Source organism: Parambassis ranga, chromosome 22, assembly GCF_900634625.1.
Source record: "Parambassis ranga chromosome 22, fParRan2.1, whole genome shotgun sequence".
In the NCBI taxonomy this organism is placed as follows: Eukaryota; Metazoa; Chordata; class Actinopteri; family Ambassidae; genus Parambassis; species Parambassis ranga.
In genome coordinates this window covers 16,613,778-16,640,702 of record NC_041042.1, presented here as the reverse complement: position 1 = coordinate 16,640,702, position 26,925 = coordinate 16,613,778, and the positions used below count along the sequence as shown (strand labels likewise).

General features: G+C 42.9%; 3 protein-coding genes across 3 annotated transcripts; 1 reads left to right on the top strand and 2 right to left on the bottom strand.

Moving 5' to 3' along the window:
* Window positions 1–1,849: 1,849 nt before the first annotated feature.
* kcnf1b (potassium voltage-gated channel, subfamily F, member 1b) lies at window positions 1,850–3,169 on the bottom strand. The gene has a single exon (XM_028394629.1). It carries the CDS (start codon window positions 3,167–3,169, stop codon window positions 1,850–1,852), a length of 1,320 nt encoding a protein of 439 aa, XP_028250430.1.
* A 1,639-nt stretch (window positions 3,170–4,808) lies between these two features.
* On the bottom strand, window positions 4,809–10,095 carry atp6v1c2 (ATPase H+ transporting V1 subunit C2). Its single transcript, XM_028394635.1, has 13 exons — window positions 9,967–10,095; window positions 9,500–9,567; window positions 8,948–9,033; window positions 8,695–8,757; window positions 8,404–8,498; window positions 8,044–8,135; window positions 7,873–7,968; window positions 7,730–7,798; window positions 6,803–6,895; window positions 6,624–6,711; window positions 6,449–6,546; window positions 6,248–6,371; window positions 4,809–4,898 (listed from the first exon to the last, which is right to left on the bottom strand). Exons 1-13 carry the CDS (start codon window positions 10,093–10,095, stop codon window positions 4,809–4,811), a joined length of 1,191 nt encoding a protein of 396 aa, XP_028250436.1.
* Window positions 10,096–10,909: 814 nt separating this feature from the next.
* Window positions 10,910–23,440, top strand: nol10 (nucleolar protein 10). The gene is made up of 21 exons (XM_028394619.1): window positions 10,910–11,074; window positions 11,273–11,318; window positions 11,418–11,516; window positions 11,601–11,678; window positions 11,788–11,825; window positions 12,559–12,695; window positions 13,222–13,287; window positions 13,381–13,441; window positions 13,792–13,877; window positions 14,061–14,139; window positions 14,536–14,685; window positions 15,225–15,291; window positions 15,949–16,001; window positions 19,118–19,244; window positions 20,964–21,043; window positions 21,118–21,216; window positions 21,505–21,597; window positions 21,770–21,946; window positions 22,024–22,328; window positions 22,586–22,688; window positions 22,895–23,440. The coding sequence occupies exons 1-21, from the start codon at window positions 11,009–11,011 to the stop codon at window positions 23,027–23,029; spliced, it is 2,145 nt and encodes a 714-aa protein (XP_028250420.1). The 5' UTR covers window positions 10,910–11,008; the 3' UTR covers window positions 23,030–23,440.
* The last annotated feature ends 3,485 nt before the right edge of the window (window positions 23,441–26,925 follow it).

The following is a 26,925-nucleotide window of genomic DNA, read 5'->3' as shown; positions in this document are numbered from 1 at the left end:
CTCCTTTATCCACAGATATTTTCCTTTGTATCTGTGTGTCTTTAAATGGGTTAATTTTCCTTAATAAATGTGCAAACTTCCCTTAATTGATGCATTAAAATGTAATCAGTGAAACTGTTGCAGGCGTGCCTGTGTTATAGTTCATTATATCCTTTATCCCTTTATGTGTATGCATATTGAGCTGCAGTATATAATAGATAGACTATTGGCCCCATGGCCCTGGTTTCTAATCATCATCATATGTCCTTGCTGCTCTGTTACAGCTTTTAGAATTCAGTTTCCTGTTCATAGACTCCTAAGAGTGCCTAAGTAATGTTCATTTTTGCTAATAAATTGTCACACATTTGGTGACTTTGTGTGTGCTGAGAGGAACTAAGAGAATAAAAATACTTATTTTAAAAATAGATCTGTGTTCACACCCCTGCATAAACACCCCTTACAAACTGCTGTTAAGCATTTACTTAGTTTCTACATTTACTGATTTCCTTTGCACTCTTACAAACTCAGCCAGCACCAAAACGAGCACGAGGCTTTTTTCTCCCTGATGACTCCCTCTCTTCCTCTCTTCCTCTCTTCTTCCACAGTATTTTAACAGATTTGCACAGCGACAGGTGTTGCTCTGTCTTTACGTCTGTTCTGACTGAAAGCTTGACATTAATAGTTTGTGTTTGTGTGTGTGCCTGTCACACTTTTTGATGCTTGCGCTGGGGGCTCACCCGTAATGGGTAAAGGGAGATTTTTGAAGTGCTTGCCTGCATGTACCAAATGACAGGGATGCTCCACGCTCTGCTGCGCCTGCAGTGCTCTGCTGCACAAGATCCAAGATCCACAACATTACTGTGTTAGAGCTTTGTATAAACAATGTCCCCGCCGTGTCAGTGGCATTGACCAATAGAAACAGAACACTTTTCCACATTGAAGTAAATGTTGTGTGCAAATGATGGGTTACATGGGGCATACAGTCATTGTTTCATTCTTCTTTAGTGCTTCAATAACACATTAGACCACCGGTATCCCTCTGTATCACAGCTACACACACCATGTCATACCTCACCCTGTGGATGGAGAGGTTTCCCAAATTCTTTGTGTCTATATTCCCACTTTGAGGGAATACACAGACACACCACAGCATAGATACATAAATCAGCACCTCAGATAAAAGTGCTGAAACTGAATATCAGATTGCTTGTGGATGAAAGCAGCAACTCTTATCAGGAGTCACTTGAGGTTTGACGTATCTCTGGTCTTGAGGATGTAGCATGTTTCTCAGTGACTTTCACTGCCTGTACTGTGAGAATAACCACATCACACAACTTAATCTGGTCAGTGACAAGCACATTTTCAGGCTTCACACAAATTATTCCTCTGCGGCTAACTGGAATAATCAGATTAAATTGATCAAACATTCTAAATTGAGATTTTCACATTTGCGATGATTTACATTGAAGCCTGTTTCATTCATATTGAAGAATGTTTATTTTCTGAGCCAGACATGCACAGTACATTGGAACAGATTTTGTTTACATTAATCATCACTCTTATACTCTGCAGTGTATCGGGACAGAATTCAGTTGTAACTCCTATAGGCGCAGTGATCCTCATTTGTTTCATGCACAATTTTAACAGCCTTTACAAGGACACAAATAAACAGGAAACTGGACCACGGACAAAAACATCACAGTCCAGTGAAAGCAAAGAACAGCTGTGTTGTTGGTTTTATGTACACTCTTTTGGGTGCTGTGCCAAAGCATGTCCTTCAAGTGTCTTATTGAGGTCTTGATAGCATGAGTTTGATATTATTATACACACATTGTTTTTATACCAGCTAACAGAGAGTCTGCGTAATCTTTTAATTCCTACTTTTTCTGCGCGCCTCTCTGCCGGATTTCAGCTCCATCAGTTCCACTTCGCGCTTTGCTGCGGTCTCCAGGACTTTCTGCTTATTGTAGAACACAACAAAGTTGTTGATGATGGGGTGGATGGGCAAGGCAATGGCAATCACCCCGCAGAGAAAGCTCACGGCTGCGTTGCACTTGCCGAGGGTGGTTTTTGGGTAGATGTCTCCGTATCCCACCGTGGTCATGGTGATGATAGCCCACCAGAATGACTGTGGGATGCTCCTGAAAAGGGTCTCGGGGTGGCTTTGTTCCATGGTATAGCCAAGCGCCGAAAACACGAAGATCCCAACGCCCATGTACATGAGGAGCAGCCCCAGCTCTTTGAGGCTCCTCTTCAGAGCGTAGGTCAGAGTCTGCAGTCCGGAGGAGTGGCGCGCCAGCTTGAAAATACGCGCGATGCGCATGATGCGGAGCGCCTGGACAGCCTGTTGTACGTTTGCCAGCTCCATCATGGATGAGGTGCCGAGGTAGGTAAGTGACAGCACCACGTAGAAGGGCATGATGGCCATAAAGTCTATGATGTTCATGATGGAGAGCACAAAGTGCAGCTTATTCGGAGAGGAGGCGAGGCGTAGCAGGAACTCCGCGGTGAACCACAGCATGCAGGTGGTCTCGATCGCCTCCAGAGTTGGATGCTCCACCGGCTTTCCGTCGGCGTCTGTCACCTGTAGCTCCGGGATTGTCCCCACACACATCACCACAGCCGAGACCAGGATGGAGAGGAAAGACGCGATGGCGATGACGCGCGCCGGCAGTGAGGACCCCGGCTTCTCCATCAGCTTCCACAGGAACCTTTGGCACCGCTGGGTGCGCGTAGTGCACTGCTCCACCTCCATATCCTCTAAGATCACCTTGACTTTGCTTGCAATCTCTTTCAGCTCTTCCTCCTTCTCATTTAAGTAACTTTTACAACATTCATCCAAAACACTTTGGTCTATTTTCCAGAACTCCATCTCTTTGATGAAGCAGATCGGGCAGATGCCGCTTTTTATGTGGATCTCATCGAAGTAGTAAACATCGATGATGCACTTGAACGCATCAGGATCTCGGTCAAAATAAAACTCCTTTCTTCCCGGATCGAAGTCATCACAAAGCGATGAGATAACCTCAGCATTCTGAGATGAGCAATTTAACAACTCCGCCAGTCTGCTGTCCGGGTAGCGGTTCAGAACGTCCCCGAAAAGCACCACTCTGACACCGCCAATGTTCACAGCAATCTCTCCCTCTGCGCACAAACCAGCTCTGTATCTTGGCTTCGGAACTGTCCACATTGTATTAAATATTTGACAACTTAAATATTTATCCTAAAATGTAAAAAGTAAAGCCTTCTAACCGGAATTAGTGGCCATTGTCTTGATGCGTAAAATGTTCCATCTCCCTTCCTTTGCAGTGAATGGCACAGCTTGAGCGCCCAGCTTTTCCTCCTAACACTTCGCTCTCTCTCTCTCTCTCTTTCGCTCTCTCTCTCTCGCTCTCTCTCGCTGTCTGTCTCTTACAGAGAGAGAGAGAGAGAGGAGGGAGCATCCTCTTGTAGGCCTTTTTCTCTGTGCAGTCGTAAACTTGTAAACAGTTCAGTCAATAATTAAAACTAATTTCACAAAATCGTCATCCTCTTAGCTTGATGAAGGAAAATGTGGCACATTGTGCATTATAGATTGAAATAATTTTTTGATAATATTCAAAGAAATCCTATCAACATGCACCGTTATGGATTAGGTGTGTTTGGATTAGGTGTGTTTTGAAGTGTTAAAGCCATACACACTGCAGAGACAGTGCACTCTCTGGTGACCATGGGCTGCATAGCTTGGGAAGCAACTGGTCACACTTACTCAATATGTCTTGATACACAAACAGAATTTCCAATAATCACTGTTGTCTTGCTTTGCAGTTGTGGTCAGTATCATCAGATTTTGTTGTATGTTGGCTAAGATTTTTTTTTTACACACAATTTCCAAGACTTTACTGCAGACACATTATCAGGACATTCGACAGGGCTAGAATGAGTGACCAGGTTTCCAATGTCCCTAAACATAAAACCCATAATAACAAAAAAAATGTGCACAGGACTCAAAACTTTCTTCTCTGATTTCATTCTTTGCAGTAAAGTTTTCGTCTTTCCAACACTGACAATTAACTCACAGTATTTCAGCATTGCCCTTATACCCTTTGGAGTGACCCAAAGCTGAGCCTGAATTCCACTGGACTATAACGCTGCCTGACTTATAATTAAAAGTGTTTAAAACTAGAGTTGTAGTCCTCTGCACACTGTCACAGTGAAGGTTACATTTTGAGTGAGGCCACCTATAGGACATAATCACATTCACAAAAATGGACACTAGCTTCATGACCTTTTACCACCAAATTCCAACAGTCATTCTATCATTGAGTCCAAGTTTGTGCTCATATAACATGTTCATGAAAATATAAAGACATAATGCCCTCTGGGTTTAGCTATCAGTGGCAAATGGGCATCTCCTGGTTCCTACATTACCCACAATTCCACTGCACTGCTGAGTGTTCAGTCTCATGTGTGTTATGTTCACAGTTCAGGTAGGGAGACAGCTTAAGAGATCTGGTTTGAATCACATTTTATTAATATGATGGCTTTAAGTTTTCTAAGAAGAAAAGGCTCACTTAGAGGCTGTACACTGACATATTTACATACATCAAAAAATATACCTACTGCTGTGGGTTGCGTTGAGGTGAACCCAGATCCATCCAGGGACAAGATTATTTACACCACCATCACGTAAAATGTCGAAAACCAAGATATTCAAGGCTAAATTATCTCCTAGATGTTTTATTTTAGTCTTTGCTGTGTGTGTTCCAGGTTCCGAGTGACGAGGTCTGGAACTAGTCCCAGCTAGGCGACGGGGACCCTCTTTCATTCGCTGGTCATAAGTCTGACTGCTAGCTGATGTCCAACACGTTGGTGCCGATATGAAAGCAGATGTAAGAGAGGTACTCCTGCTGAGACAGTCCTGGGATGTCACAGCTCACCTGCTGGGCAGATAAGACACAGTCACACACACCTGGACCCAGAGAAAGTGTTTGTGCACCAGGCAAATTGTGTTTCTGGAATGCACCATGGTTTTGATTTTGCATGCAGTAAATGTGCTGCACATAAACGCAAATTTCACTTTTCCATGTGTGGTTTGGCAAAGCTGTGGATGAATTTGCATGAGACAAATGTCATTTTCATGGAGGCTGAACAGCAGATGGTAGCTGCTCTTCACTCGGACATGAGAATCTGGACAAACACTTAACTTCCTGGATTATTATTGAGCCTTTGAAAGTAGGAAAAACAAAGATGAATCCTAGCTAAGGAGATATAATATTCTGTTTTTGAATACAGTTGTATGTGTTTTTTATCAGACTTGACAGCAAAGACTTAAATATAAAGTAAACTGGGGTAAAAGATGGAAAAGGGCCTCCCAACCAGTCTGTGACTTCGGCCATCATGCACGTACCTCTCTGCTGCACGCAGAGCAGGAAGAGAGTGACAACCAGCCAATACTCTGCGCAGGGTCCACCCGGAGGATTGGCTGATGTTTTTAGTGTTTTATAGCTTCCACAGATGATTCATATTCTTCGTTTTAAAGCAAAACTGCTGAACTAATCGGTTGCTATCAGATTGTAAAGAGAAGTTACACTAATTTAACAAAAAGTGAATCAGAATGAAATCTCCTACCCTACCTTTAACATTATGTTCCACCATGCATTGTGTTAAGTATCTACATGTAGCTGATGGCTTTGCCCTACATATTACCTTCATCTTTAAATGGAGAAATACAATCTTTGTCACAAAACTGATGAGTAAAATAATTGGTGCTAGATTTTTGCTGGGTTTGTTTTTCTCCGATATAGAAAGCTGGTGCACAGAAAACTGTGCAGACTCAGCAGATCACAACAATCAGTGTGTGTATCGGCAAAATGCTGCATGGATTCACATCCTACTCAGACTCATTTATGCCCCATAATGGGCATGTGTCAGGTTTAGGGTCACATTCTGAAACTTTAATTTAAAAGCAGGATTGGTGATCACATTGTGTATTCATACAGACCTGAGTGGCTTCAGTCAGGTAATCTGGATGTAGCCACAGAGTTCTGCTAATGCCACTTTAGGATTTGTCTGCTGTGCTTTTTTAGCAGCTAGGTCATGTGACCTGTATTCCTCTGTACAGAGGATAGTGGGTCAGAAAAGTAAAAAAAAAATCTATGCTGGTCCCTCATGGCATTCCTATGATATTGACCTTGACCTTTGACCTCTGATTATGAAAATCAAATCAGTCTCATTTTTTTTGTTCAGTTCAGAGTTATATTCATTCATATTAAATCAGGCCTCTTACATCTGTCATTCTGGCTGTGGGGTCCAGATGCACGAAGAGCGAGGCGAGTTCTTCTCTCAGTTTGTTCGAGCCTTTCCTGTCAGTCTGCAGCAGGAGAGCCTGATAATTCACAGGTAACCCATACCTGCAGCAGGCATCAGAATGAGTCCACTTACACACATTCATTAATACAGAGAGAGAAAAGATCTGGTCAGCACTGACCTGAGGACGGATTCCACAAACACCCTCAGTGCTTTCAAGTGAATCCAGGCAATAAACATCTCACTGAAATTCACCTTCAGCCAGCGCACAAAGATCCCCTATGGAGGAGGCATGCACAATGATAATACACAACAGCACGTACACAGAAACTCCATAAATATAACGTTTGACTCACATATTGCTCCTTTTTCTTCGCACTAAGCTGCTTCAGCTCCTGCTGCTGCTTCTCCTCCAGTTCCAAACTGTACTCGCGCACGATGAACCTAAGTGGATCACAGGCTACACTATGGTAAGACACACAGACAACACTGCTTTGACTCGTACTGGTACGTGCTGGAAAGTCATCCTGCTTACTTGCTGTCCTTGGCCTTGTCTTTGAATTCACACACGTCTCTTTTGAAAAGGGTCACAGAGAAGACTGCCCCCTCTCTGTCCTCGTACAGCTTCCTGCAAAATGAGTGACGACACGCAGCAACGGGTGAGATCACAAAAAAAACCCAAAATACAGGACTCATTTGGAAATTATTCAAAGTCGGTTGAAGTTGGACACACTAATAAATCAGTCAAATGACGCCCACACTGTGTTGTGAAGTCGACCTTGTATAGCCACATTAAGACACCGTTAACTCACTGTTCACTGTCGAAGACCTAGTATTATGCATGCCTGTTCCCTGTGACCTATGACCTATGTAAATAAACAGCGATCTGTTTAATTCTTTCTTGTCACAGCAACACATACTCATGGCAGTCATGTCACGAGTCCAGCTGCCTCAGTTTAAACTCTTGGACACCCTGGTAGCAGGTTTATTCAAAGTAAATCAGATCAGAGCTTTCAAGCACACTAGAGATGAGGTGATAATTCAAATGTATCAGCAGAAGTTTGTATTGCTTACAGCTCATATACACTTCATACTATAATAAATATATATAAAAATATGCAGAAAAGGCTCTGAACTGACAGGGTGTGATCTGTAGCTAAAGCTGGAGGGTAGCTCCCTTATCTCTTCAAAACTTTTTTTTCAGCTGTCACTATAGAGTATCTGCTTTATTCCTTTGTGTGATGCCATAAAATAAATCAACTGGCTAGACTTCATTCCCTGAACACATTCCTTCCCATAGATCCAAACCACCCAGACTCATACTTTCTCCCGGTAATGGAACACCTGTGGTTACACGCCTGACCTTTTAGATCCTGAGAACAGGCACTCAGAGCTTTGTACTTGCACTTGGATCAAGTGGAGCGGCTTGTCCCGCAGCCAACAGAGCAAAAAGATGGCTCACCTGCTCGACCGCGGAACCACGAACTCTGACAGGGATTCATAGGTCCCCTCCCACTGTGAGTAGCTCCCTCTGTGATCAGAGATATGCACAGAACCCATGTAACTACAGCCACAGCACAGCACACACACATGTTTGTCACTGACCTGGTCACCACTACTAACAGTGTGGTCAGGTACTCTGAGACCACGAGGTCTTCTTTCCTTACAATGCCATTCAGGCTGCGAGTTTGCAAGTTACCACTGGAAAGATGGACAACACGGTCATTGTATGTAAAGTTTCATATTATATGTTTTTTTTTTTAAATTGTCACTTACTTTAGTTTGTTCTCAAGACTTTGCAAACTGGATTTTATATTGTTGTATGAAGAAGAACGGGATTTTAATTCTGTCTCCACCTGAGAAACTTCCTGACACACATGCACACATAAACATCATCAAGTTCAATTCAGTAATCCTGCATCCATAATGTTAGCATGCACATACAGAAATAGAACAAGTGTTTATTTTTGTCTTTCTGCAGTCAGGATTTGTTAAAACCTTTTTTAGATTTGTGTACAGATCCCCTCATAGGTATGTCCTGTTTACTATGACAGATAGGCTACATCCGTAACACTCCATCTGAAACTAATCATCCTTAAAGTGACAGTACAGGCATACCATCCATCATGTATGTACCTTGTTGATGATGTCTGCCAGGCTGGAGAGAGGCAGTGCCGTGGGATACTTGGCTTTATCCCACTGAAACTTGCTCATGTAGCTCAACAGGTCCACTGAGGAAAGAAAACACACACAGGAAGTCATAACCTGACTATAACATCACATGACATAAATCAAAACACAATGGCACATGCAACACCATGCAGCGGAATAGCAATGTTTATCATGGACAACAGTACTGCAAATGTTCACACTTCAGAGACTCAGCACTGCACTGCACACCATCATGGATAGCAGGAGATGAAATACCCCTCAGAGACTTGAGGTAGGCTTTCAGGGGCGGCAGAGCGGCTTTTTGATTATCGCTGTGGTCTGATGGAGGAGAGTGATCAGAGACGCTGGTTAGTCTGGTTGGTGTTGCTCAGCCGTTGTCTTGTGGGCCTAAAGAGCGTGTTGTGCATATGGAAGTCCTTTGCAACATGGTCTGTGGCCACTGACTTAGTGAGTTTCTATACGTGTGTGTGTGTGTGTGTGTGTGTGTGTGTGTGTGTGTGTGAGTCACCTCCATTGGCCAAGGCATTTTCCAGCACTTTGTCAGTGGACTGCTCCATCACCTCCCTCATACACTGACATGTTTTTTTGATCACGCTGATCATGCAAGAGGCAGAATGATCACAGAGGGTATTTGTTATTTATAAGGCTTCTTCCTTTCTGGACATTTCTTTTCTCTGAATTCTTTTGCAAGTGATACTGAGATACACAATGAACAATTCATGTGGAATGTATTTGTCTTCTTAACTTAAAAGGTCTCAGATTTAAGAAACAGATCAAAATTCCAAATATATCTCATTTCGATGCTGTAAATAGACATTAACATCCCCACTTACACTAAGCTGGCTCAGGTACACAAACAATGAATTTCAAATCAGGAAGGAAAACCAACCGTCAGCTGCCCCTGACCATTAATTAATCATGGCACCGACCGCACACAACCTCAGTGTTACTAGTCTTAATGAAGGACAAACCTGCACATTAAGCTACAAACATCCAATCAGACAAGCAGGCAAGGTCAACCTTCGCCATGTTTCATCACTTTTTGTTTTGTTTTTTTTACCTTTCAGTCAGCGAGTCCAGTTTTGAGAGATCATCTGCCACACAGAGCAGACTGTCCAGTATTCCCACCTGGGGTCAGAGCATAGACAGAGCAGCAGACAAAGCTTAGCGGGTGTAGCTACGGGCTTTTAGCATCTTTTATCATTCAGCCAGTGTCACCACATTCACAGGGTTTCTAATTTCAATAGAACTCAACAACAAGCGGTTAAAATGCAATTCCTGGCAGGCGAGGTGAACATTGATCACGTTGAGTGAAATGGGTCAGATGGAAATTTTGCCTCAAACTGTAGAAAGCAACCTGAGCCTTTATCCCTTCACCAGAGAAGGACACCAAACACCATCACTCTCCTCAACGGCACTCTACTGTACAGCTACAAACACAACAAACATGCACAGTGCATTGTGCATGTTTGTAAGTCCTTGTCCTGTTTTTGTATTTATTATGGGATGGATGTGTTACAAACTCACCTTCAGATCTGGGATGGAGAACTTCCAGCAGGAGGCCAGGTTGGTTTTGGCAATGGTGCGCTTGAGTTTTTCAATACTGGCTACACTAGTCTTGTCCAGTGGGACAGAAATCAACCAAAGGTCTGTCATGACTCCCGGTGCCTTGTAAAAAAATATCCTCCCACCTTTTTTTTTTTTTTTTTGGCACCAAACAGACTGTGGGTCCAAAGCAAAGACACAATAATAGTTAGACTAATAATTTTCTCATTCAGATATAGCCATATTAAAATTGTTTTATTTATAAATACATAATAATACAAAAATAAAAGAAGTCTGATAAGAACAACCTTTCAGAGCGGGCTCTTACCTTCAGGTTACCTTCATCCTGTGACGGTCCCTGTGAGAGTCTGAGCTGCAGCTCCACCTGACACTGACTGACAACCTGCCTACTGTCCTCTACTGTCTGTCACTAGAAGCTCTTGCATAACTGCCGGTGGTCTGATACATACCAAAATGTGCGATGTGCCATTTGTTGTTGTGCTGTGTTATATTTTTCTCTATTCTTGTACACATATGTATTAATAAGTGGAAACAACTTTTAAAACCTTTAAAAATGAAATACACCATTAGACACTTTAAATACACATATGCCCAGATTGGTGTTTGTTTATTCATGTCTCTGCTTAGTTTGTATGGTAGGTGTGTAGATTTTCTTCCAGAAATTTACAGTAATTTTAACTACCATGTAAATTAATAATTTTGTATATTTTACAATAATGAATTATATAGTATCTACCCATAGCGTAATGGTAGAAAAAACTGTACTTGTGTGCATTGTGAATATTTAGTAGCTATTTTAATAATTAAATCAAAATTATTTTTCGCACATTTTAATGAAAGTTGGAACTATGTTGTGTCGCTCTTTCGTTTCTAGCCGGAACCTTTTCACCAAACGCAGCAGCACTTCCTGTTTTTACTCCGAAGCAACAACGTGGGTTCCGTACAGCTCACCGGTGTGTTGTAGCAGTGTTATGAGTGAACAGCGTGTTGCTCATTTTCTACAATGCAGATATCCAGTGTGAATGATGTGAAGATTTACAATTTAAGCCATGGAAAGTCTCTTCCAGAGGTACGTGTGGCTTGGTGCTAACATTTCTGTTTCCGGTTATAAAGTTACTGCTTACATTGAGGCCAGCTAGCTAGCTAACAGCGCTAGCTGTGGGAAGAGTACTTATTTCTGACATTAAAGATTTTTTAATTATATAATCATTATTTTATAAAATTATTTTTATTTTATCTATATAATCTCTCTATCTTGTCCATGCAGTGGCTGTCAGACCGGAAGAAAAGACAGCTCCAAAAGAAAGATGTTGGTAAGTTTACTGCTACAATCTTATCAGCACAGATTGTTTTCTTCTTCCAAAATGTTTGTCATTATTCTGACTGCTGTGTGTTTTTTTTGGTTTTTTTAGACGTCCAGCGCAGGATTGAGCTCATCCAGGACTTTGAGATGCCCACAGTGTGCACCTCCATCAAAGTGTCCAGGGATGGTCAGTTCATCCTGGCAGCGGGTAAGACAGCAGATTACAACAGTCAGATTGTCTTCATCTGCCAGTCCAGAATGTTCAGCAGGGTGTTTTATTCTATTTCTTCAGGCACTTACAAACCCAGGATTCGCTGTTATGATACATATCAGCTGTCCCTGAAGTTTGAACGCTGTCTGGATTCAGATGGTAAGAAGGAAAACACAGTTACCTGTTGCTTGACTCTGTCTGTGGTATAGTGTATAGTGTGTGCTGTGGCTATAGTTAATGTGATGAATTTCTTTTCTCTGTCTTGAAGTTGTGGCCTTTGACATCCTGTCTGATGATTACTCTAAGGTAAGACAATGAAGTCCTTTTTTTCCCATTTCTATACATATGAATGTGTATTAGCACAAGATGGTTAATTTGGTTTATAATTTTATAAATCCAGAGTTTTATGATGACCTCTCTTAAAGAAATATTACTTTACCAGCATTGGTACATGACGCGCTGGTCAACTTACCAGTTAAATGATTGTCATTACTATCAAAGTAAAAGATTGGCGCTACTGATTTTATCTTAAACAACTTTCAGAAGCTTGCCGTCCATTGTCTCCTTAAAAGTAACTACAGCTGTTGAACAATGTTATAAAGTAGGATGTAGGTAAAAAGTCTGTTTCTGTATGTCCATAAAAATATTATTTCTTTATGGCATCAGCAAAACTCATTCATCTTCTGCAGATATGGACTTCAGCACATATAAAGACAGAACATGTTTTCAACTTTGCTTTGATCACACAGCTTTAACCAAACCAAAGTTGGTTTGATGTCCATTCCTTGTGGTTCTTGGTCCAGGCAGTTCTCTGCAGCAAGACCGGACTCACAGTCTGCTCTGAACACTTGATGCCGAGATGTGTCAGCTGCTTTACATTAGAGTAACTCTGATGTCTGAGCTGTGATGTCATTAGTTTGTCACTCTGCTGAACTCTTGGGCTGCCTGTCCTGAGGCTGCTCTGATGAGTTTTAGTGCTTTAAGTTTTTTTCTGACTATACATGAAGAAACTCTCACAGTCATTTTCCTGTGTATGCAGCTGGTGTTCCTGCACTGCGACCGCTACGTGGAGTTCCACTCCCAACACGGATTTTATTACAAGACACGCATTCCAAAGTTTGGACGGGACTTCTCTTACCACTATCCATCCTGTGACCTTTATTTTGTAGGGGCCAGGTAAGGCTGCGCTGAGAGACACACACTTTGATCTGTTTGTTTTTGGATTCATTCTCTGTGTCTGTGTAAGGCTGGCTACAACATTAGGTTTTAAAATCTTAACCGTGTTATAAAATGTAAGATAAGATCAATTCTGTGCCAGAGGTATCAGGTTACATGTATTACAAGTATCAGTGTTCGATGTTTTTATAATCTTCCGAAAACAAAATACTAGATGATGACTGTGAGACCAACACACTCCTGTCATTTGCAGCAACAGTTTCACTGTGGTAATTGCACAGACATGAGATCTCACAGAAACTCAATGGATGAAACGTGATTTCAGAACAAACACAAAACTGGCTGTTGTGGCAGTGAGAAAAAGAACACGCCCTATTGTGACATGTCTCACGAGACATTTTTAAGGCACTTTTGTTGCTGCCATAACTCCGTGAGTTGGTTTTCTTTTGATAGATTCCAGTCGGCCGAATTTGTAGTTCATCGTGTTGGTGCTGCTTCCCGGTCTAATTGTTGTTATATCTAATAGTTCAGAGGTGTTCCGACTGAACCTGGAACAGGGACGCTTCCTGAACTCGCTTCAGACTGATGCTGTGTAAGTTTTGTACACACACTGATAATCTGCCATTTCCTGTCATTTCTCTCAGCTGGTGTTCATGATGCCTTTTTGTCTTGATTTCTTGATCAGAGAGAACAATGTGTGTGACATCAACCCCGTCCATCAGTTGTTTGCCACAGGAACCTCTGAGGTAAGTGCTGTCACATGCATGGTGAGAAATGAGTCAGACGTCATCAGCACACACAAAAAAAGAGAGGAGAGATGGTGTGTGTGACCATCCATCACTAATTTAAGAGAAAAGATTCAAAGTTAAAGGTTTAAAATGAGCTCCCCTTCTCTTCTTATTGTTTAGTAGAAAGGATCACACACCAGCTGGGCTGACAGACATAAGTGATTTATGAGTGTTAAAGTTCAAATATTTTGAAGCGTTACCTCTCACATTTGGAGCTGCCCTCTCAAATGCTGCCTTCTTGTCTTCTTATTGATCTTTTATTCGGTACCAGTTGCATTTGTCTGACATTTCCTTTGTTGGGTGACCAGGGAAGGGTGGAATGCTGGGACCCGCGAGTGAGGAACCGAGTGGGCATCCTGGACTGCGCCCTGAGCAGCCTCACGGAAGGCACAGAGTAAGTACCAAGCTGTCACGCCAGGATGTCGAATGAGTTCAGCCGACGACGCATATGTAGCCACATGGCGCTTTGTGTTTCTGCAGTATCTGTGTATGAAAAACAAGCTGCAAGCTGTAGGTCATTATGGCACATGATACTTGTTCAGTTAGCATCATGGTGAAATTGTGTGTTTGTTGGCAGAGTCCAAGGTTTGCCTTCAATCAGTGCGCTGAAGTTTAACGGAGCTCTGAACATGGCAGTCGGCACCAGCACAGGCCAGGTAAACCCAAAACCCAGTTTTATTTAAAAGTAGTCTTATTATTATTGTTTTTTTGTCAGAAAGCCGTGTGATCCTTGCGGCTGCCTTGTCCTCCTCGTACTCTCTGTTGCTGTGTCAGCTGCACACATGGTGACATTCCACCTCTTCTTCCTGTGATTAGTCACAATGAAGTGACCGATACAGTTACTGACATGAGTTCAGTTTTCACTAAAAGGTCAAGCTCAGTACTTGTGAGGTGAAGGCTTTCAGTTCATCATATTCTCCTAACAAAGGTCCTCATCACCAGAACAGATGCGTTATACTGTATATTTCTGTTCTTTGACAGCGTGCTGCTGTATTTCCTGCAGAATTTAAAGACTTCAAACATTTTCTTTTCTTTTTCTCTCTCTGCTACAGGTGCTGATGTATGACCTCCGCTCCAGCCAGCCGCTGCTGGTTAAAGACCACTTCTACAACCTGCCAATCAAGTCTCTTATATTCCACAACCCTCTGGACCTGGTTGTGTCTGCTGACTCCAAAATAATAAAGATCTGGAACAAAGACAATGTGAGTATGAGTCCTTACAGGATTGTTTTTACAAAAGTACATGTCATTTTTTTATGTGTATTTTGGTAGGAACTTGGTTTTCAAGTTTGAAAAATATATAGAAATATACTGTATTCGACTGGGATGCTGGCATCACACACACACTCATAGCAGGACAGTGAACGTCACACTGTGAAGCTCTTAGAACGGACAGCAACATTTAAAGACCTCAGTCCTGTGGGAACTATACACAGACTCCACCACATCTCTGTTTATGATGGTTTATCATCTGAAAAGACCATAAAATGCTGAGTAATGCATGCTGTCATGTGTGGTAAGAGCGGCGTGGCCTCAGACGCTGAGCTGTGTGTGAGTGCATCTGCAGTCAGCATGTGACAGAGTGAGTGGAAAACTCCTCTTGTCCACAGGTAGCTCGTGTGTTTATAATTCTGTGACTTCTCAGCAAACCACAGTTCGAGCCCCGAGGGTTGGATTTATTTGTCCTTCTTTCAGCGTGGATGTAAACAAATTCAAATTTGACTCTCATCTCTCCACTACAGGGCAAGTTGTTCTCCTCCATACAACCTCAAACCAACATCAATGAGGTTTGCATCTACCCTAATTCAGGTAAGAATTATACACACACATGAATAGCACAATATACGTACACCACACTATAGTATGTTAATGCAGAAATAGCTTAAATATTTGTACACATTGATAAACTAGTCTGTAAAGATGAATAGAAATAATTTTGTTTAAAAGTAGCTGTAGCTGTGGCAATTTTTGTCCTCTGGGTGGCGCCATATTACAGTAGAGTTTACACCCCGGCCCTGACAGCCACTCTGCCTCATCTGTCACTGCTGCCAGTCACTTTCTATAAGACTGAACTAGAACCAAATCTAAAGTGAAGTCAGGTGAACACTGAAGTCACTTTGTATTCCTTTCTTTTTTGGGTTTTCTTAATGAGATTTCATCCCTAAAGCAGTTTTAAATAATGACTTCGCAGCATTAATCAGCTTATAAATGATGCATGACTCTTTCTTTCTGCCATAATAATTCTTTTTATTTATACTCTTTCTATATAAGGCAGATGAGGACAAATTAAAATCCTAAACAACCACTATTTCACATGCCTGTGGTTGCGTTTTTATGTGTAGAAGAAGCCTTAGACCTGCATGACCAGGACTAAATTCTGCATTTAAACCTTTAAACACATTTAAACCTTAAGCTTTTAATGAGTGTCCTACTGGTGTCCTCACATTGTTTTAACTTCTTCTGCAGGTATGCTCTTCACTGCCAACGAGGATCCCAAGATGAACACCTTCTACATCCCTGTGAGTACATTTACAGCCTCTTACACAGCTGACAGAAACACACACATTATGACTCGGGGAAAGGACATCTGATGTGTGTGTGTGGGTGTGTGTGTATACACACCTTGGTGATTTAGTGGTGTGTGGAGCATTGGATGTTCCATTGGATGGTGCTTGTTGTCATCAACAGTGTGCTGTGTGTCTCTGATAGAATCTTCCCACGTGTGTTAGAGTGAATGTGATGTGTGTATAGTAAACTTTGCTGTGTGTACGCTCCAATCACAGTGGACATGGTCAGAGTCAGGTTATTCAGTTATTATTCCGGGTGGTGCTCTGTTGTCTTTCTGTGCATAGACATGTTTTTGTTCTTAGGACGTCTTGGTCTGTAATTGTGCTTATTTCTGTTTGTACACAGTGTTCTAAGAAAAGCAGTTACTAATGTGAGGACTGAACATGCAGTATGTTTTGGGAGGCACTTTAAACGTGACTTTTTTTACGTCATCGGTAAACTTCCTGGAAACACGGCACACGCTAAGACTTGTTTAAGCAACTTGCTACGTTTTATGTCTGAAACAAAAAGCCACTCCTCGCATTCAGCAATTCAGCTGATTCAACTGATGAAACCAAAGAGTGTCGGCGAGCTGCACACTGGAATCTGTTGACTTTGGCCCCAGCAATGTGACGTCATCTTCTGCGTCAACAGAGGGATTGCACGAAGCAGACAGAGACACATCATTTAGGCAGCAAAGGTCCACCCAGCTACTTTCATAACCAAAGGTTTCTAAACTACAGGGATGGTCTGTGTTATCACACACATTACTTCACCCTATTTCTCTAAAGAGTTTTTGCATCAGATTTAATGTTTCTTCTTTAAGATGTGAAACGTAAAGAAATGAAACACCTCTTAAATAAACATTATTACAGTTGATCTCTATTAAACTGATTATAAATTGCACAATGGCCTTTATTTAGCTGATACATTTTAAATTGAAAGTTTGTTTTAGGCATCGTTATATCAGTGATATCAGTCAAAGTTTGGGATTTCAGACTCAGGGTTAGGATATGGCATGGCACGGCGGTGGAGTGGAGTTTGCACGGTCTCCCTGTGCGTGTTTGGGTTTTTACCCTGGGTACTCTGGCTTCCACCTACATTAAAAGACTTGTTAGGTTCATTGGTGACTCTAAAGCTGGAGCCATACTCCGCGAGAACAGAGAACTTCCCCCTGCAGACGTTACGCCCACAAAATGACATGATTTTCTCTCTCGGACCACCCGTTGTGCAGCGCTCTCGGACACATGGCCCGGGCAGAACTTTTTCTCTCGAGGCTGTGTGTCAACCATGCTGTGATTGTTCGGAGTTTATTGTGGGCGTGTTGAACACACAGACAGAAGGAGGAAGTACAGCAACGATGGACAGTTTATATGAGAAGCTGGCAAACACGGAGCGTCTGTCCAAAAGGTGGCGATAACAACTAATCCCAGTATTGATCACGGCGTTACAGTGGCTCGATGCGCACATTAAACACCGGGAGACGGGATGCATTATTGCAGACAGTCAGCCACACGTTCATAGAATTAAACTCCAGAGGTCTGCTACAGTCAGCTACACTGATCTTCTATCTATTGTCATGCTGTGCGCCCTCTTCCCTGAACATTATCAGCTCGTTAGGCCAGGTAACCACGACTGTGCTCACATTTACAATACAATGCATTGTCAACCTTGTGTGACGTGCGCTGCGTAGGAGGGCCCTATAAGGAGTTCTGCACACACACGTCTCGCGGAGTACCTCCGTGCCGAAACTAACTTTTTTTTTACTCTTACCACCCGTGGAGCGAGTTCTCTGTTCTCTGTTCTCGTGGAGTATGGAACAGCCTTAAGTTGCCCTTAGGTGTGAATGGTTGTTTGTCTGTTGCCATGTGATGGACTGGTGACCTGTCTTGGGTGTACCCCCACCTCTCACCCATGGATAGGCTCCAGTCCCCTGTGACTCTGTACTACAGGACAACACAGGGTTCAGAGGATCGCTGAATAATTTGACACGGGATGCCATCCTAGGTCCGCTTTCTCGTGCAGTTGTTCCACACGTGTGAGTGAGTGAGACAACAATGACAAAACTGAAAATTACATTTGTTGGCAACTAATTTTTGTCAGTTATTTACCCCATGTCATATGTCTCAGATTAACTGAAGCGTATTAATGAATCTTCTGAACTTCATGCAGGAGTGTGGACTCATTTATAAGATAAAACTTTATGAATCCTGGAGGAAATTCTTTTGCCAGAGGTCACAAGTTACACAGTTAGTTAGAATACAAGTGTATAAATTTCAAATCCAAATTGAAAGTACATATGAATATACTAAAACAGTATGACTGTACACACTGTGCAAATAAAGGGCTGTATCTTTGTGAAAATGGCACGTAGGAATAGCTCCAAGTGTTTTAAAATAAGTGCTCAAATTAAACATTTGCATCTTCTTAGCCTCTGCAAACCTGTATTTTATCTCTTGCAACAAAAAACATTTTTACAACAAATTGTCAATTCATGGTTGCACTGAGAAATGCATAATTTTGTGTTACTTTGTGAAGTTCTGGTGATAAAATGTTATGATTATAAGCTCACATCAGATTTTCCAGTAGAAAAAATGATGCATTTAAGAACCATCAGAACGTTTATAATCCGACGGTTCTTCCTGATTTCACAATTTTAATGATGAATGGCTAATTTAAGCAGCTTGTGTTTTTTAAAGTACCATTTAAACCCGACTGGTGGAACACTAAACAAGAACTTTTACAAGAACTTAAAACTTTTTTTTGTATTGTATCCATAACAACAGATGTTAGATAGTAGAATGATGTGTTGACTGTGTTTTATTGTTGTGGACACCTGAAGGATTTTCAGTGAAAGTGCAGCAGCAACACTCTGCTGCCCTGATGTTTTCACTGTATCACCAGTGTCTGCTTACATGTCAGCGTACACCCATGTTTCTCTGGAAAAAGGCACGGGTCACTCCTTTCTTACTGGAACAGCAACATGACCTGGGACTGTTGGTCTATTTCTGTTTCAACAAATGCACGATAGGTTTCAGACTTACTCAGCAGTCTAAACATGTGTGTGTGTCTGTGTGTGTGTGTTCAGGCTCTGGGCCCTGCGCCTCGGTGGTGCTCCTTCCTCGACAACCTAACAGAGGAGCTGGAGGAGAGCCCAGAAAGCACCGTGTACGATGACTACAAGTTTGTCACCCGGAAGGACCTAGACAATCTGGGTGAGACCTGGCAACCCGCACATATGGGTTAAACGCCCTAAAGTGGTATGCACTATTTAAGGAGAGAACACAGAGCTCAAAAGATCCCCGAACAAAGAGGGAGTGTCTTCCACACCCTGAAAGTTGCACCCAAAAGTACGAGTCAAGGCCTCTCCGTCGCCTTGGGGGTTAGTCCGGACGGCTAGACTACCCAAGTACAGGGGTTGGTTGAGAAACTTTATGTAAGAAGAGTAGCATGTGTTGGGAGCAAGGAGGGTTAAGGGAGTGGACACTGGATGGGTTGAATGAACACTGGAATGCAGGCTCAGCAGTAAAGAGATCAAATGACAAGAAGCAGAAAGGTGGTTGGCTGATGTGGAATAAAAGGAGAGAAGGCGGTAGGCAGGGGCACCGCGGTGTTGATTTACAGGAGCCCAGTAATGCAGCCCTGTTATGTAACCTCGAGGTGGCCCTGAGTGCAGCCGGGTCCATCCTGGGAAAAGCGGCTACCTACACATTGTCTGTATTCTATCTGACTACACACCAAAATATGATATTTCATAAACACCACAATCATTTATATTTTTTTAAGCCATTTTACCCATTTGAACACATCATTGTTTGTGTTTATTTACACCTTTAATCACACTCCCTTCACCTTTTCTTTTACCTTTTTGTTGCTAGTTGATGAAACTTAATTCTAAAACCGGCTGGACTAACAGTTTACACACCGCTCTGAGGCTGCAGTTAGCATTCTAGTTTAGAATCGCAATGCGAAAATGCTGGGTACGTGTGGTATTTGCTTACCAACTTGGATTAGCATGTTGTAATCATCTCCAAAATACAAAGTGCACCTTACACTGATTGAGTTCTGCAGGTGTTTATACAGAGAGCTTTGACAAATTATCCTGAAGGAGACACGAATGCGTGTCCAGAATGTCATCAATGACGATAATGAATGATGTGTTTATGAAATCTGAAAGTGATCACTGTGGTAATGCTAAACTTTTGATCTGCTTTCAGTCAGGCATAGTCTTATTGACAGCACAATATATTTAAAGTGTATTTTGACATTTCTCTCATGATGAGGAGCAATCAGGGAACCAGAATTCTTTAGGGTTCAATGTCAGGTTTATTTATTGAGCACATTCATAAGGCCACAGCCTTAACAGTAGAATCCATCCATCTTCTGTTAACCCGCTTGTCCCGCAGTGCAGGGTCACAGTGGTAACAGTAGAATACTTAGAATAAAATCAAACTAATAAAATACATAAAAGAGATTATGTGCAATACAGTACAATAAAACAAAGGTACAATCTTAAAGCATAAAACCCCATAGAGTTGCCTATACTCAGGCAATGGCTAAGGTGAACAAGTGTGCCTTGAGTAAAGGTTTAAAAGTGGGGAGGCCATTTACTGACCGCACAGCTAAAGCTTCCACAGAGTGGGAGCCACGACTGAGAAGGCTCGGTCACCTCCAGGACCACTTGGTTAGCAGACCTAAGGGCTCTGGGAGGCTGGTGCAGTGCCACAAGGTCTGATAAATATTCCGGGGCCAGCCAATGCATGTACTTCATTCTCTATGAAATAAGATTTTACAAGGAAGTTTTAGACTAAATCCAAGTTTTCCATAAATGTATGTTTGTTTATACAATATTCTGGCTTCACAAATCTTTACCTTACCTTAGCTTTTAAACATATTTTTCCTTCAATGTCTGTTTCCCCTATTTATTGTTACAGGTCTGTCTCACCTGGTGGGATCATCCCTCCTAAGAGCCTACATGCACGGCTATTTCATGGACATCAGGCTTTATCACAAGGTAGTGTTTATATATCTCAAACATTTGTCAGACTTATTGAGATAAAACTCATTATGTTGGTGGTTTGCTCACAGGTCAAAACCATGGCAAATCCTTTTGCATACGAGGAGTACCGCAAGGATAAGATCCGCCAGAAGATTGAGGAGTCCAGAACCCAGAGGGTGCAGGTGAAGGTGAGAGATCACTATGTCCTTTACATCTTTTTTTTCCCTAGTATCACATTGTTATTGAGTGCTTTCTTGACGAGTCAGTCCTACTGACAAGCATTAAATGAACCTGTCAGACAGGATCGTGCTGGTTACTGCTGGCTCAGTGTTTGTTTCCTCACACTAGTTTCACAAGTGATGAAGAAATGTCTGTATACTTGATTGTTGCTCAGTCAGTAATAATGTGTAATTGTTCCTCACACTTGAAGCTGATTGGACCCATTTTCCTGTGTGTGTGTTTTTGTTCTGAGACAGAAGCTGCCCAAGGTAAACAAGGAACTGGCTCTCAAGCTATTGGAGGAGGGTGATGACGAAGCAGAAGAGGCTTCTAGGAAAAAGAAGGGCAAGGTATAAAAACACGATTACAACATGAAGACAGTGAGATCTTTCTCTGTGCTCCGACGTGTTTCTGTTCTTCTGTCCTGTGTGGCATTGGGAAAAGGGAAAACACACAATCGCCCTCAAATGTACTTAACCATCAACCCTAAATATTTACACCATCACCACTTTGTCACTCCAGGCTCTCCCTAGCATCCTTGGAGACGACCGTTTCAAGGTGATGTTTGAGAACCCAGACTACCAGGTGGACGAGCAGAGCGAGGACTACCGCCTGCTCAACCCCATTGTCTCCAAGGTTGCACAAAAAAGGAAGAAGAAGCTGCGTTTACTGGCCAAGGAGTCCGTCTCTTCCCAACAGGTCACACTCGGATTTAGCTATAAATTTACATTCACCATGCTATATGATGCTGACATCCTGTCCTGTGTCCCGTCCAGGTGGCTGAAGACGAGGAAGAGCCAGAAGGGCAAGGCAGCTCCGAGGAGGAGAGCTCAGACGACGACAAGAGCTGGGTGGAGGAAGTGAGGGAGCAGCGGAGGCTGCTGCGCCAGGAGGGCAGAGACCGCCGCCGGCAGGAGAGGAAAGACGCGGACCGCAACACCGTCCTGCTGGACAGGGAACAGAACGGATCCACAGACACGGCCGAGAGCAAGAAGACAAGCCAGCTGCAGTTTTACCAGATCAAAGCTGGAGAGGAGTTCAGAAGCTTTAACGACATGGCCCGCAAGCAGAAACTGCAGAAGTATGTCTTAGAAGTGTATTAAATGCTGTTTGATGAGGGCTGCTTCATTGTGTGGCAGACTGTGATTCTGTTGCTTCAGGGTCTGCAGCTGTTACAGGATCAGGATCACCATAAAGAAACTTAGAAAATACAATACACAAGCACATATAAAGCTACATGTCAGCATGTTATGTCACATTCTGGATACTGTGTGATATTGTATCCGAGGATCATATGCGAGTTTTTGTTTTTTTTGTTTTTTTCTTTTGTCTTTCTAGGGCTTCTCTGGAGGACCGCCTGAAGCTGGAGGAACACTCTGGAATCAGCAACATGGCCGACACTGCAGTGGGCAGCAAACAGCTGACCTTTACACTCAAAAAGGTGACACTCCAAATCACCAAAAATAAAGCGTTTGCATCAATAACATTTTATAAGAAAGAAAAACATTCTGCATACCTCTGTGCAACCAGAGGGCCATGATTGATGTGTATACAAGCAGTACGCCCATGACATGAAATCTGCAAGGTTTGGATGAATTCTGCAGGCAGAGTTTACCTAACGGCATATAATTCTGTCATCCTGTGCAGTCAGAGAAGCAGAGGCAGCAGCAGCAGGCAGAGCGGGACCACCATGCAGAGAGGAAGAAGCTGCGCCGCTCGGCCGGACACCTCAGCAGTGCCCGTGGGAGAGGATGGGGCGGCAGAGGAAGAGGCCGCCGCTGAGGAGAAGGGCAGCAGATTCCTCTAATCACTCTCTAATGATGTGTAGTTTCTTTCAGTAATCAGCCCTGACAGGAACAGGAAGGACAGTGGCCCACAGATATGGATGACAGGACTCTGATCCATCTGTTTACCTGTTTATGTAGATAAACATAAAGTAAAACTATGACCTGTTTTGCTGCCAGGATCTACACAACACCAGGACATTACCATAAGAACCTCGACTGCATACTGTTTAGCAGGCGCTGCTCCAGGAGGAGGACTCTAGTCTGAGGACAGTTTGTTTCTGGTGTCTGGTTTAACTCCTGTGTGTGTGTGTGTGTGTGTGTAACAAAGTTTTTTTTTTAATGCTGTTCTATATTATTGTATATGTGTTGGTAATAACAACACCTGTATTATACATTTGGTACAACATTTAACTGTCTACGTTGTCTTTTTTCAATCCAAACTACCTTAACACTTGCATGCAACATTTGATGTGGATCACACCCTACGTCAAGGAGAAGAGAGAAAATGTGCATGAGGCAATTTTTTTCCCCCTTTTACCAACGACTGCAGTTCTTGGAAATGAAAGGACTGCCTGGGTGTCCTGCCCCATCCCCCATGCGTGCTGACGCCGTTAACCCCCTCTGTTCCAGCTCCTTTCAAAATGTGAGGGAGGCCCATGTCAGCCCTCAGCTTACAAACCAAGGCCCCCTGCTTTATTTGAACTTGCTTCATGTCATCATGGCCCATCTGTCTGGTTTTGCAATGGCATGAAGCTATCCTAAACCAGCATGGAAGCATTTCAGACGTAGTACTTACCGGATGGATTTTGGGACATTTATAGTGCTGCTTTAAAGTTTGTGAACCCTGTTTATGTTTTTGCATAAATATGACCCAAAACGCATTTATACGAGTCCTGAAGTTGAAAGAAACTATTGTTTCTACAACCTTTTAGTTGGAATAAAGGCAGAACTTTAACTCCATCATTTTAGAACTTTAACTTGTCCTTTAGGAATTCTTTTGTAAGGCAATTTGTGTGGTTTTCTCATGCTTCGCCTGAGCTCACAGCTCTGACATTTCCTTGTTGGACTTAGTCGGTTGAGTAAAGTGTGTTTAAGTGAAGGTGTGACTCTGTTGCCACAGTCACAGTGAGGGATCGAAGAAGGCACATATAGAAGGTACATTTTTAACATATCGCAGGTACGCAGATGACAGATGAGTGAGATGTTGAGCCGTTGCTGCGGACAGGCAGGAGCACAGGGACAACAGAAGGCTGCAGCTGAGATGGAAGCAGCAGTGTGTACAGCAATGACAGAACAGGGAGTGAAAGGAGATGATAAAAAGCCTCTAAAAAGTGTGATTGCAACAGCGGAGAATAAAGTTAAACTAGAGAGAGAGAGAAAGGAGGAGATTAGGAGGAGGATATTAGATTATTAGTGTTAGAGACAGTTGAGTTGAAGAAGGCAGTGAAGGATATCTTATAAGCATATCTGTGCTGCATATATGATGATTGTAAGGAGTCTGGTAGTACCACTGACATTAAACAGGAAGCAGAGAGCGAGGGAACTCAAGGGGCGGAGATACTGCCTCCCTATTCACCAGCCTCTGCTGTAGCTTCTGCTTGCCTCAGACCCCACTTCCTGGGATGTACCCCATCATGACTGTCCTTGATGGGAGTGGGCGAGTAACAGACAGACAGACAGGAGTGAACTCTAGTCAACTTGGTGCCCAGCAGCACTGGTATAGACAGGCAACAGAGGAGGAGCTTCCCCTGTTGCTTCAGCAGGCCCTGAAAAATGACCCTGATTTACCAGGAATTGATTCTATTGCTTGGGAGAGACATGTTGTACACCATATGAATCTACACACTGACAACACTGACAAAGAGACCATGGAGATGAAAGGGCTGCAGACACAATTATTAAAGCTGCAGTTAGCTCAAGCTAGAAAGGAAGCAGCATATCAGAGGAAAATGAAGAAATACACCCCTGCATCACAGAGGGTGGTTCAGCCTCAGCCTGCTCCCCCACCTTAGCCACAGTCCCCAGTTGTGGGAAATCCTGATACGTATTTAACCCCATCTTGGGTCACCCGCACCCACTATCATGGTGGGTGGGGTCAATACCATAGAGGAAGGGGTGGGGTGATGGCTGTCAAAGATCACACCGGCATCTCACTTCATTCCATCGGTTGGCTTCTTTTGACTTTTTAGGAGACTTTTTCAGGAGAGGTTCTCCTCCTAATGAGAGGGACTATACTGGTCCATCATAGCAGATACATTGTTTGTGACTGAGGAGGGAGTAGCTGCTGACGTATAGTTAACACCAGAACAGTTTTAAATGGCTCAAAATGGCAGATGATAGTGTGCCACTTATTTGCTTAGTCATTGTATCACACATAATATTACAGAATTAGGCTCCATGGTTAGGAAATGTAAAGCTATTTCTAATAAACAGGCTATCACAGAGGATAGGTGTTTAGAATTCCTCATCCTTTAAAGCTTATTAGGTTACCATTCACACAGTAGAGGCATAAAAAGGCTCAGGAGATGTTGCACTGTGCACAGACCAAATCTATATGGGTTCAAGTATTATCTATTGTATTGATGTTGTGTTAATAACGCCATATAATGTATACCCTATGAGCTTCTTACAGGTCGACAGTTTCCCGGACCAGCTGGCCGGCTGAGACCAAAGAAGTATGCAGTATGGTATTAATATAAACCATAATATAATGAATTTTAAGCTTTGGTGTTAGTATTTGTATTACAGGTGAAAGGAGAGATGGAAAGTACAGACGGAGCCACACACAGCCGAGTGGGTCCTTCTGAAGGAGATAAACAGGAAGTGGTCGGAGCCTAGGTGGACAGGACCATATCAGGTGGTAGAGAGGACATCCCATGCTGTGCGGCTGAAAGGGAAAGGAGACATCTGTAGGTAGTCTACCCTACTTGGTTAAAGTAGATGAGACGGTGAATTTCTGCCGACGTTAGTGAGCGGCTATCCAGAGAATGCACATATATGAGCAGCGGGGGACATCATCAGGATCAGCGTGGGACCGAGAGTGATAGGCGAAGTTAAGGGCATCACTCCACAGTCATCAGTAAGGTCACCTGTCGAGAAGGAGGTCTAAAAGTTTCAGGAGCAGAGGTTCTGGTTCCTGTTACCAAGAAGACTCCAGCTGACAAGATGGGACTGTGGGGTAACTAGAGGGTGTTGGGACTTTGTGTTTTCATGTCAGTTAGTTATTGTATCTTTGACTTTAGTTTTGTGTGAACATAATTATTTTGTAAGTCTTCCAGGATCCAATGGTAAGTCAAATCCAGGGCCCAGCACACGCAGGGTGAGGAGAGCACCAGGGACAGGAAGAGATGCATGTGTGAGAAACGGGGGAGGTATAGAGTTAGACTACTATAAGGGTTCAGAGTCCTCTTTTATCTTGGACATAATGCGTCGTGGAGACAGTATGGCGTCTATGTTTGTGGGTTGGGGTGGCCAGGGGCCTGGAGATGGTGTTCTTCATGGGAACATGTATGGCAGCACACAAATTAGGCACCTAAAAAAGCTAAAACCACCTCAGGTGGGCGGATCTTGTTAAGTGGGTATTTCCATATACAAAGGGATTGGACGCAGAATCCCATTATGTTATCAATTATTGGCCTGGACCACAACCCTTATGTTAAACCTTCTGGAGTGCCTGGCCAATGTTGGGACTCCAAACCTGATAATTTGTATATTGCCGTGGGAGTAGACATGAAAGGCAGGGATCCCGTAGGATTAATTAAGATTAATTTGCTAGATAAACCCACACTGATTAACCCATCGCCGACCCCCTTCTCAGAAGGACATTGTAGTCATGATTACACTAAGCTCACCCCGTTCGATGTATTAGCGTTATCTACCGGTTATGAGGAT

Coding starts and splice junctions, on each gene's coding strand:
- kcnf1b (XM_028394629.1), bottom strand. CDS start 3,169: ATGTGGACAGTTCCGAAGCCAAGATACAGAGCTGGTTTGTGCGCAGAG.
- atp6v1c2 (XM_028394635.1), bottom strand. CDS start 10,095: ATGACAGACCTTTGGTTGATTTCTGTCCCACTGGACAAGACTAGTGTA. Junction 8,499..8,694: donor CTACCTCAAGTCTCTGAGGG/GTATTTCATCTC, acceptor TTCTTTCCTCAG/TGGACCTGTTGAGCTACATG. Junction 6,896..7,729: donor GTGGTTCCGCGGTCGAGCAG/GTGAGCCATCTT, acceptor CTCATTTTGCAG/GAAGCTGTACGAGGACAGAG.
- nol10 (XM_028394619.1), top strand. CDS start 11,009: ATGCAGATATCCAGTGTGAATGATGTGAAGATTTACAATTTAAGCCAT. Junction 13,288..13,380: donor TCGCTTCAGACTGATGCTGT/GTAAGTTTTGTA, acceptor TTTCTTGATCAG/AGAGAACAATGTGTGTGACA. Junction 13,878..14,060: donor AGCCTCACGGAAGGCACAGA/GTAAGTACCAAG, acceptor GTTTGTTGGCAG/AGTCCAAGGTTTGCCTTCAA.